Source organism: Ictidomys tridecemlineatus, chromosome 11 (assembly GCF_052094955.1).
Source record: "Ictidomys tridecemlineatus isolate mIctTri1 chromosome 11, mIctTri1.hap1, whole genome shotgun sequence".
NCBI lineage: Eukaryota > Metazoa > Chordata > Mammalia > Rodentia > Sciuridae > Ictidomys > Ictidomys tridecemlineatus.
In genome coordinates this window covers 76638040-76650299 of record NC_135487.1, presented here as the reverse complement: position 1 = coordinate 76650299, position 12260 = coordinate 76638040, and the positions used below count along the sequence as shown (strand labels likewise).

General features: G+C 48.5%; 1 protein-coding gene across 3 annotated transcripts in view; it reads left to right on the top strand.

The window, feature by feature from the left end:
• The window catches only part of Bcar3 (BCAR3 adaptor protein, NSP family member), a 114031-nt gene that overhangs the window by 82415 nt on the left and 19356 nt on the right, over nt 1-12260 (top strand). For 2 of the 3 annotated variants that reach the window (XM_005327713.4, XM_005327714.5), the window contains 3 exons: nt 6459-6587; nt 8990-9432; nt 12085-12188. In XM_005327713.4, coding sequence (XP_005327770.1) covers nt 6459-6587; nt 8990-9432; nt 12085-12188 — 676 coding nt within the window. Of the gene's footprint in view, nt 1-6458; nt 6588-8989; nt 9433-11086; nt 11265-12084; nt 12189-12260 lie in introns of those variants that run through there. The other variant, XM_078026760.1, reaches the window with a different exon arrangement.

Here is a 12260-nt window from a genome sequence, read left to right as displayed (position 1 = left end):
CAACTTTGATTCTGCAGCCTGTCATTTCTCCCCCCCACCCCATGAGGCTATGCCCAGAACCCACCTGGACCACAGTGACCCAAGGACAAAGAGATAGAATAGCTCACTCAGGCTGCAGAACTGGGAACAGGAATAAGAGAGCAAGGCAGGAGGTCCACCCCCAGAGCTCTGGGGTGTGTTAACACTTTTGCTTGGTGTATGGCCTTCCACCAGGTTGTGCCCTCCCTGAGGGTAAGGATCCGGGCCTTCCTCTAACCCTAGCAGCCTGGTGCCTGGTAAATTGCTTGGACACATTGATAGCCATGACATGGTGCTTCTGCATCTTAACCTTTTGAAACTGCATCAGTTCATGGGCTGGGGGACAGGGTCTTTCTTGCACAACTTAAGATTCTGTGGGGGGCTGGAGATGTGGCTCAAGCGGTAGCGCACTCGTCTGGCATGCGTGCGACCCGGGTTCGATCCTCAGCACCACATACCAACAAAGATGTTGTGACCGCCGAGAACTGAAAAATAAATATTAAAAATTCTCAAAAAAAAAAAAAAAAGATTCTGTGGAAAATGGGAAGCTTTTCTAACAGAGATAGAGTGAAACAAATATTAATTATAATGCAGATGTCATCTTTTTCTAATTCTCCTGTCTCCTGCAAGCAAATGAGCATCCACAGCCGCCTCTGAGAGTTTCTGACAGATGCCTGTGCACCCCACCCTGCTGCCTGGCTTAGGACGGGGATCTCCTGCATATCCAGGCCTATTGTTGTGCCTGATTAGAAATGCAGGCTCTGATGCTCACACGGGAGACCCTGTGCTCTGTTCCTCCCAGGCCGGAACAATTTTCTCTTCCTTGGAGAGCTGTTGAAACGTGGGTTTCTGAGTTAATCGAGGTTCCCAGCACGTCTGTGGAGCTGGCTCTGCGCCTCCAGAATGTGTTTTCCAGCCATCTCCTGGGCTCTAGCTATTCCAGCCTGTCAAGACCAGACTTGCCAGGGTGTGTGGGGCTGCAGAAACGTTCTTTGCAGATTCACAGTGACACTCATGGTTTACAGAGCCAGCCCCGGCAAGCTAGCACCAGTCCTGGTCACAGAACTGGACCATGGGTGTTGCCTCTCAAGAGGAAAGAAGCTGGTAGCAGTCAGCTGCAGGGTTTGTGAACAACCGGGCTGCATTCCTCACTTCTCTCCCCAATCCCAGCCTCTCTGCGCTTCCTGTATCAGACCTTGAATGTGAAGTGTGCTTGGGGACGGGGGTGGGGGGTAGGAGTACTAGGGATGGAAACCAGGTCCTTGTGCACATTACGCAGGTGCCCTACCACTGAGCCACACCCCTAACTCAAGTCTGTTATAAAATCAGATTAGTAGTAGTAGCAGCATCCTGATATGATATGTCTGTCAATGACAGTTAACATTAGTGCTGACTACCCCCAGGCTGTGTTCCATTGCTTTATAGATATCCACCCATTTAATTCTTATTAGCCTCATTTGACAAATTATTATTCCTATTTTCCAGATAGGGAGCCTGAGGCTCCACAGAGAGTTAACGTCACTTGCCTAAAGCCACACAGCTGTTCCGTGGCACAGTGGCCTGGGGATCAAGATGGCTGGCTGGACTGAGCTCTTAAACACTGTGCTGTAATGCCTGTTGATATCAAGGTTATTAAAATGCTGGTGATGAGAAAGATATAGTTAGACCCAGATTGTCATGAAAAGCATCAATTACAGTAATATATGCATTTTCTAACCTTCAATTTGATTGGACAAGTGTGGGCTTCAGCCATCTCCTGCATCTCCATCAGTTTACCTGCATCTAATCTCAGACCCCAATGCTAATGACTGAGACTAAAATGCCATTTTTAAAAGTGGAGTCATATGAGTGGGTAACCATGATACAGGAGTACTACCCGTGCCTAATAGATACTTAGGACTCTACATATGGCACCTCTTCTTATGCCTCCCCTACCCCACTGTAAAGGACTGCTTCCAAATGCCTGGTGGGTGAGATTCAAGCAAGCCTCGGGGTAGAAGATGTAGCTCCTACCTGCGTCCTTGTTCTGTAGTGGGTGGATATGGTCCCCAGAAGGAAGTGGCAAGACCTGTGGGCAGAGTGTTCTGGACTCAGAGCTGAGCAGCTTCCCTTCCTCCGGAGGCTGCCATGTGGGGTGGGGCTCAGAATGGCTGGAGTCTGTGCTGGGCAGAGAAAGCCTAACCTTGTCTCTCCTCCTCTCCTGGCCACCAGCTCCTTCCTCTTCAGATAAATATGTGAGAAAATGAAGAATGAAACTCACCTTCTAGGAATGAGGTTCAAATTCAGGGCACAAAATAAGAGAATCACCTTGGAGAAAGAGTTGTCCTACTGTAACATGGTCATCGTTAGTATTCATAGCATTTGTATGAGAAATTGATTATTCATGAGTTTTCCCACTGTCTCTTGCCGCCTGGCAGTTGAAGAGCATGCAGCCCACAGGGTGGTGAGCACCGCATCTACATTCAGTGAAATCTGTCCAAGAGGGCAGGCAAAGCTCCCCTGGGCACTTTAGTGCCACTGTCCTGTGCTGACAGAGGGACTGAGGGTGACTTGGGTCCAGGCAGTCTTTGAGGTACATTGAATTCAGAAGACATTTACAGAAACAAATGTGACAGAGTTGGAACATACGTGCTAGGAGAAAAGGCTCCAGGAACTGGGGCGGATTGAAACGATATACTTTTGCACTCTCTCTTCCCAAGACCAGATGATGCTGTGCAGACGCTGTCTCTTTTAGTGCATAATTCTAGCCTCTGCAAATATACCAATGCATGTGACTATTATGTGTGTAAATACTTATCTCTTCTACCCTTCCATCAGAAATGTAGTTTAAGGAAGAGCAGGAGGATTCCTAGGATGTTAGTTGTTCTGGTCAGTTTTTTTACTGCTACACCCTGAGCAGAACCATTGTACGGGAGGAAGAGTTTATTTGGGGGCTCACACTTTCAAAGGTCTTAGTCCATAGGAGGCTGGCTCCATTCCTTAAGGCAGAAGAGTGTGGCAGAGGGAAGCAGCTCACATTTTGATCCAGAGGCAAGACAGACTCTACTTTCCAGAGAGATATGCCCCAAAGGCCCCCAGGGACCCACCTCCTCCAGCCATACCCTACCCACCTTCAGTTACCACTCAGTTAATCCCAAGGAGGTTAATTCACTGATTGGGTTAAGGCTCTCATAATTCAATCATTTCTCCTCTGAACCTTTTTGCATTGTCTCACAATTAAGCTTTTGTAGACACACCTCATATCCAAACCATAACATTAGTAGAATCATTCAGACCGTGGATCAATGAGAGGCCACACAGTTGGGATGAAACCTTTGCTGAGGGTAGAGGTGTCATTGTGTTACCTTAAATTGCTAGAATTCTCTTTGTAGCCAAGACCTATAAAATTAGCCTAAGCCTAAGCAAAATAGTTGCATTTCAAGAAAAAAATTCAAATTCCTCCCACATGGTAGCAACAAAGCAAAGGGTGCACTGTCACTAAGAAATCAGGGGATTTGGAGGAAGCCGACAGAATTCTGCCAAATGTCACAGACACATGTGACCCATTCCAGGAACCAGGAATCTCATTTTTGGTTACCAAGGAGAACAACTGCCAATCACGGGGTCTCAAACTAAAAATAGACACATTTTGCCTTAACTTCTTATATGCTTATCCCTCACCAACCATGGGGTTTACAGGCCATCAAAGTTCTTATGTGTAGTGGCAGAATCATAGTTGGCAAGATCAAGGTCTTATAAAGTATAGGCAATTGGAAAACATCAAAGTTGTGTTAATATATGTGATTAAAACAGTAAGTAAAAGTTCTAGAAGGCACCCACCCCTTCCACATAACCACCATTTAATCCCAAGGTGTCCATGTGTGGGGACCCTGGCATTGCTCCCTGGGTCATTTGGGAGACAGGGCCCACATCTCCACTGAGGCAGAGAGTCTCCAGCAGCAAACCTGCTCTTCTGAATATATTAGAACCAGCCCTCACTGGCTTGGAATGAAAAGCCCTTTGTCATCACGGGCTCACTAGGACAAACCTCCCTTAAATTCCTTTTCTTGCTCCCACCCCACACACACACCCCTCCTTCCCTTGTAAAAATCAAGTCTAGGCAATTGTATAACCAACCCCCTAACTTCTCACAAATGATGTGGGTGATTAAGGGATGTTTTATGAAGTCTGGCCCTTCATTTGAGAGGGTCAATCTCTATAATCTCCTTCTCCCTCCTCCCTGGAGATAGTCCCCTATTGCACCCTCTTAAGGGTCTGTGCAGGAGCTGGGGGTGGGTAATAATTGTGGATTTTCCTCTAAGGAGTCAGGATATTTTTGGTAACAAGTGTAAAACAGTATGATCTCAAAGCCTGGAGTGAAACATTGTTGCATATAAAATGCTTTAAAAAAAACAATAACAACAACTTTTATAACTGATGCTGAGCAGGAGACTGGGGGAGGGAAAAGTGATCTGGATGTGGGGGCATTAGGGAGGAAGCAGAATGCAAAGATAAATAGGGAATAGCTTTTTGGATGTGAGCAAATAATATTTCATTGAAGGATTATGTAAGACCTACTACATATGTTCAATCTCTACGTTTTCAGACCTCAGAATGAAAAGAGGCCCAGGGCTTATGAGAGCGACACTGATTGCCTGTCAGGTGGCCAGAGAGGGGCTTGGGCCACAATATCAGTTAAGACTTAATCAGCTACCTGAAAACACCCAAAATCACAGACTTAAAGAAAATCAATCCCTTAGTGATCTGGGGCCAGTGATCCAGGGTTGGCATGTTAGCCCCATTGGTACTAGGGATCCAGCCTGGTCAGGTCTTCTGCACTACCATCCCAAGGCTATGGTTTCCTCCTCAGGGTCCAGGATATTGTCACGTCTCCAGCCATCACATATAACCTCAGAAATCACACTATCTCTGCAGTTTACCCTTCCTTGGCTAGACCTTAGTCATGTGGCTACATATTCCTATAAGACAGAGATTGAGAACTGTCATCTTTGGGCTGAATGTCAATAGGCCCAGCTAAAATAAGACATTGAATAAATCAAGAAAAGGGTAGAATCCCCCTAACTGAGAAAAGTCATAGGAGTTTCTCTTCCTGGGATAGTGTTCACCCTACATTCAGGCACAGCTCAAGGGCAGAGGTAAATGGGTTTCTGGCCTAGCAGGAAGCAAGGCAGACAGTAAGTGACAATCAGTTGACAGCCTATGTTCTGTTCTCAGGTCTGCAGATGTAATGCAGGCAGTACCAGATGCGGCTATGTGAAGCCCCCTGAGCATCAGGACAGTCACCCTGGCATCTCTTTGATGCAAATTCCATTCATCAAACACTCCCAACATTTCTGTCAGCCCTGAGAGAAGGGTGGGGGAGAAGTAAGCAATTAGAGAGGCCGAGCTCCACCCTGAAATCAGCCCCTGAGTCATTCCTCCACCAGCACCCATCAAGGGCCACACGCTCAGAAACACTAGAGGATGAGAGTCCCGTCATGAACCCCCAAGTCTGTTTTTGTTTTCTTGGTGAAGGATTTGGGGCTCTCAGCTTGCTGAGGTGCTAAGCTATGATGTGGAATAATTCCGTGGCATGTGGGGCAAGCTGGAGAACTTGGGGAAACAGAGGGACACGGCCTTTCCTTCTCACCTGGCCAGCCAGTGGCCCCTAAGCCTGGTTTGCTGAGAACCACGAGGGTGTCCAAGTTCAGTCCACAGGTTGTAAGTGGGTGTGATTCTAATTAAGTCTGGAGCCCATGTCACCCACCCATGGCTTCCTGCCTTGGCTGCTGTGCGGTGGTCTCAGACTGAGGTGAAAGACCAGTTTTTGTGTCCGTTTCTATTTCCAGTCTGTCGGAAAAAATGAAATGAATTTATTGGAAAAAAAATCATATTACCAAGTTATACAAAATATAAACTCAGACTTCTGTTAGATTCAACAGGTAGAAAATGGCTGGATCCAAGTACTCTGCAAGTTTCTAAAGACTACTTCAGTTCCTGGACCTAGTTTGCATGTAGTGAAGAATTTAAGGCCATTGCTGCTAGCTCCATGGACTTTACTTTGGACTTCAATGTCCCAGAGGCCCAGGGTGGAGGACCAGTGGGGAACTGTGGATCTTCCTGGCTCCACCTGGGGCAATTCTAAAGGAGCTTGAGGAAGCTCCCCCTGGGAAGGGAGCAGGCTGGCCAAGCTGGGCCTCGCTGGCCCATCCCTCTCTTTAGCCCTTCCTGCCCAGCCAGTTGCTGTTCAATACATTGTCCTACCATGGTCCCCAAATCTTATTACTTGCTTGTGCATGGAAAAGTGAAAGGTCACAGTGAATTGTAATCACTCTGCACGGCCTGGGGCATCCGCTGGTTTGCTTAGTACAGCAGAGGACCAGCAAGGCGATGCTATCTCCAGCTGGCATGGCCTGGCCAGGCCCGGGCAGAGGGAGGTCACTGTGGGCTCTGTGTTGCAGTTCTCCAAGGAGAGACACATCATGGACAGGACCCCCGAGCGGCTGAAGAAGGAACTGGAGGAGGAGCTGCTGCTGAGCAGTGAGGACCTGCGGAGCCACGCCTGGTACCATGGCCGCATCCCCCGACAGGTACCTGCTTGTCCTCTCAGGCAGTGTCAGCCTAGTGGCCCTGCAGGGTCCCACTCCAAGATCATGGGGGAAAAGGCCTCTATTAGCCAAAAGCCAATGCCATAAGTGAGATGACTTAGACTCCTCTAGGGAGACCTTGGGAAGAGCAAAGGTCAGTAACCCAAAGTACATTTCCACATGCCCAGTAAGTGGATGCAAGAAAAGCCAGCATTCCTGTGGGCTGTCAACACGAGTCAGCAGGAGGCCGCAGCCATGGGGCAACAACCTGAAGGAGACCGGGCCTGCCGGGCTGTGGCTCAGATGGCTGAGCTCTTGGCCAGCTGCCACCACCTCCTGCCCTTTGGAAACTGCCTCCTGTTTAAGGTGGTAGCTTAGCTTCAGGGGATGGGACGTTGGCACCTCCTGTCAAGCGGCCTCTGCCCTGGTGGGGCCAGCAGCTGTTCACTCTGTCCTTTACCTCTTGCATCCCATGACCCAGAGATGGGGAAGAGGAGGAACCATGCCAGTGACCACAGATACACAGCCTGGAATTTACTTTGTGTGGTTGTCCTTGGGGTCACTGCCATGAATGATGTTTCTATTTAATGCTATGAAAATTGAAAAATAGATTAAGTCTGCAGAATTGAGGTATAGAATTTCCTTTGGGTTTTTACTGTAAACCTGATCTGGTCAATTATTAACCAAGGACAACATGACAGGAAATGGGTGGAGAGGGATGGGTGGGGGGAGGGTGACATGTTGTAAATTAACTGTTTTTAGTTTAGCAGATTTCTCAGCACTTTCAAAGAAATAGTTCTTATTCTAACCTAGCTTTTTTTTTAAAGTGTAAAATTGATTGTATAAAATAGAGATAACAAAAAAAGAAGAAAAACTCCCATCCACCATTGCCTCCTGGAGATAACCATGATGAACATTAGATACATATCCTCAATCAAGCAGGAGATGAGTGCATATTACTATTTGTAGCCTGCTTTCTTCACTTAGTGATAATTTCCTGGAAATTCTCACCTGCTATAAAATGCTCTGCTTGATACGTATGTGTGGACCAGTCTGTATCATATGTAGGTCCATTATATGTGCACATCACAATGTATTAGACACTTATGTATTCTAGCACTCTGACCAAGATCCTACAAGATAACTACTATGTTCATACCTAATAATTTTTCCACAGGCTCAATTCCAAGAAAAGGCATTTCTGTGAAAACATTTTTAAGTCAAAGATGCAATTTTAAGGTAACCATGGTAGCATACTATTTTAAGCTAACCGACATATACCATTGATTGAATGCTGGAATATCCCAGAAAAATTGTCAGAGTTTATTCAACTGACGAGTGACACCAACATCCTTCTCCTTATTATGATCACAGAATCTGTTTACCATTTGTCATGAGTACAAATTTTCAACAGAATTCCAATCTGGATAACTGAACATCATAGCAACAACAATAATAGTTATAGCCAACTCTTTATCCCTTTGAATCTTTACAGCCACTCTGTAGATAATATTATTGTCCCTATTTTACAGATAACGAAAGTGAATCAAAATTGTAATGACTCCTTCAGTTACCCAGTGAGGCAGACTGCAGAGCCAGGCAGTGGGGCTGCAGAACAACCAGGCTGCACCATGTGTAAATTCTCCTTTTGCTTGCCGTCATCATAGTTAGCCATTTTTAAGCACCCACTGTGTTTCAGGTGCTGTGCTAGTGCTTGGCATGTTACGAATGCAGATTCATCATCCTCACAATGACTTGGTGAGAGGAGAAAGCCCAGCCTGGCTTTGTTCCAGGCTTCCCCAGCCAATGATTGGCATGTCCAGAATCCAGTATGTGTCTGATGCTACAGATCCACCTATGGATCCCTCCTACCATTGGCCAGGCCTAGAGAGGGACACTTCCAGAGACCAACTGATACCCATCTTCTCACTCCCCTGGCTGGGGAGGGAAAACCAGACCTGCCAGGCACACGTGTTTTTCCTTTCTTGTTCTCTGTTGCTTTACATCCTTCCAGTCTTTGTGGAGATCTCTTCTCATGAGGCTTCCCCAAGGACTCTCTTTGGAAGGACAGCCCTCGCTCTCCTCCTTCCTAACACTCTCTCTGTCTTCCTGTCTCTTAACTTTACCTCCGATGCACCACACCTGTCACTCAGGTAGCCTCACGCACTCCAAGCGCTCCACGAAGGGCAGGAGATCCCCGGGCGCCTGCTTCATCACTGTGTGCGGCAGGTGCCTGCAGCAGTGCTTGGCGCGTAGAAGGTGGTCCGGTCAATAGATGTCAGATTTGACAAGCTCAGGAGCCAACCGAGGAAGAGACACCAGGTGCTGTCCTCCCTTGGTCCCAGTGCTCTGCAAAGGCACAAGAGTCCACACTCCCTCCTCCTCACTCACCACTTTGTCCACAGGTGTCTGAAAACCTTGTGCAACGGGATGGTGACTTTCTGGTTCGCGACTCTCTGTCCAGCCCCGGAAACTTTGTCCTGACCTGTCAGTGGAAGAACCTGGCTCAGCACTTCAAGATCCACCGGACGGTTCTGCGGCTCAGCGAGGCCTACAGCCGCGTGCAGTACCAGTTTGAGATGGAGAGCTTCGACTCCATCCCCGGCCTGGTGCGCTGCTATGTGGGCAACCGGCGGCCCGTCTCCCAGCAGAGCGGCGCCATCATCTTCCAGCCCATCAACAGGACGGTGCCTCTTCGGTGTCTGGAGGAGCGCTATGGCACGTCCCCAGGCCGGGCCCGGGAAGGCAGCCTCACCGAAGGAAGGCCGGACGTGGCCAAGAGGCTGAGCCTCACCGTGGGTGGCGTCCAGGCCCGGGAGCAGAGCTTGCCCAGGGGGAACCTCCTCAGGTGGGTCAGGGCATCATCAGGGGGTGCCAGGACCTCCAGGCCTGGTTGGGGTACCTGGGCTTAGTTCAGCCAATGGGAATAGAGAAGTAGTAAAGAATGTTGGTGATAATGGCCACTGTTAGTAGATGGCTGCCACAAGGCAGTGCACAGTTAGTTCCCAACTGAGTCGATAAACAAGTGGCACCAGGCACAGCAGCACACACCTGTATTTCCAGCAATTTGGGAGGCTGAGGCAGGAGGATCGCTAGTTCCAGGCCAGCCTCAGCATTTTAGTAAGACCCTATCTCAAATTTTTTTTTAAATATTTATTTTTTGGTTATAGTTGGACACAATACCTTTATTTTATTTATTTATTTTTATGTGTGCGAGGATCGAACCCAGGGCCTCACATATGCTAGGCGAGCACTTTACCGCTGAGCCACAACTCCACCCCCTCAAAATAAAAATTTTAAAAAGGGCTGTGGATATAACTGGGTGGTAGAGCACCTCAGGTTCAACCCCCAGCACCCCCGGGGCAGGCTCACCAAGCTGATTTGTACAGGACCTGTCTTGAGGAGTCAGGAGTCCATGTGCATTTTACCCAACGGCGTGGGAGAGAAAGAGAGAAGAGGCTGGGACCTAGACCACCCCGGCCCCTCCCTCCTGTCACACAGCCTGCCCCAGCTCCTGGCTTCTCGGCTGACGTGCATAACCAACATGTTTAATTCCACTCACTGGTTTTCTGTCTGGACCAAGAGGACATGTCATGAACTGTAATTTCTATATTGCAAAAATTTAGGACTCTGAGTAACACAAATTACAGCTGTGTGCTGCCTGGAGGCTCCGGTACATGTTAGTCAGCATCTGGCTAAGGCTCCATGGCTCCATGCGGACCAGCTGTGCAACCCCAGGCAAATGCTTTCACCTCTCTGGGCTTCCCTTTGTTTACCCAGAAAGATGAAGCTTGTGAAGGTTGAATGGCTTAAGCTAAGCAAAGTGCTTAGAAAAGTGTAGGCACATAGTATTAGGTAAGTGCTAAGAATCCTAGTAACTATTATTGTCTAGGAGGGAATAGAAGGTCCAACTAACTCGGGGTAGTTGTAGCAAGGAGACAAAAATGGAAGTCCTCCCTTTCAGGGTAAGACTGAACTCAAGATCCCTGGAAACAGTAAAGGGTGCTTTTTCTTCTGATCCCTTTGGGAATGGGGGCTGGCTGCTCAGCTTTTGGAGCCAGGAGTTAGTGTGATGGATGGAGCCAGTTTGGGGCAACACTCAGCTGGGAGTATGCTCAACGAGTCTCCTGGTCTGCCTCCAGTGATACTGGTTAAAAAAAAAAAGAAAAAAAAAAAAACTTTCGAAAGATAAGAAATGAAAGATTGAGAAAGTCTCCAGGTTGCCGAGGCAGGCCTCCAGAGCCACCCTGATTGCCCTGTGGAATGTACAGCCTGCACCACTGCGCTCAGGCGCTCAGGCAGAGGCCGGAAAGGCCTGGAGGTGGGGGCAGGGTGGACCAAACACCAACATGGCCCCTCTGGCCATCGCCCTGCCCTGCTCCCCCACGTCAGCCCTGGCCTGCTGCCTCGCTCCCTGACGTCAGGCATGCTGGTTGGCTGGCTGCTGGCCGGCCCCAGGCAAAGGTGTGCTCTCATCCAGGTTATCCTGGCCCTGCTTTCCGCAGGCTGCTCTGGCCCTGGCGTTTGACCAAGGGGTGACCAGTGATTACATGTCGCTTCTCCAAAGCCATTTCCATTGGAATTTACCCTCTGCCTTGCCTTATCTCTGAAGGGTTCCTGGACTTACTCTGTTGCTGGGAGCATTTTTTTTTTTAATTTGTTTCTTTGGTGCTATCAAAGGTAGGAAAAAGAACTTGATGATTTCCATAACATAAGAATGTCTTATGCTTATGGCCAGGCCAGTTAAAGTTTGTCTAAGTTGACTGGTGGGGTGCCTTTTCCTGTAGCAGGAGTTTCCACTGCTGGGTGCCGATGAGGGACATTCCCTCTCTGATCTGGAAGGACAGACAGGAGTTACCTTCCACCTCTTCCCTGTGTGGGGGTGTGTTGCGCCTCTGGCTGCTGCCTGCCGACCAGGCGAGTTGCCTTTCCAGCCCAGCGGGATGGGGTGTTCTGAGGGTCCCCCCAGGCAACCAGGAGGATGAGTGTGACAGCCTCCCCTGCAATCCCGCAGATGACTTGTGGGACGCTGAGATTTGCTCTGAAATGGAAAGTGCCCCACAGCTTCCTTCCAGCTGACATGGTGAAGCATTGTGTAAAACGCCTGCTGGTTAAACAAGTCGTTCCCCTGGGGTCTGAAAGTAATTTTAGGCTCTGTTAAAAGTACACATTCCAGTTCATCAGATTTTCCCGGGAGTACCATGAAACTTTTACCCTGCTCGGTTCAACAGGATGGAAGGGCTGAGAGGAGGCACCCTAGGACTTAGCTGCCTTGGTCCTGGGGGCGTGGGATGGAGCACACGGCAGTGTTGTATAGTAATCGCCCCATCAGTAATTCCTCCTTCGTGGACATTCCTTTACTGTTAGGGTATGCATAGCAATCTCATTCTGAGCAATTTTCTTTCCCTTTTTTTTTTTTTTTTTTTTAACTTTCCATGACGTTGCCTAAAGGTTTTACAGCTTAATGACATGTTTCTGCCCCGCTTGTCTTTGACTTCAGGAATAAAGAGAAGAGCGGCAGCCAGCCAGCCTGCTTGGATGACATGCAGGACAGGAGGGCCTTAGCCCTCAAAGCCCACCAGTCGGAAAGTCACCTTCCAATTGGTACGTCTTTGGGAGTTTTCCAGAAAAGGGGTGCCCTGTGGTCCTGCTCCATCTAGTCACCTAGACTAAAAA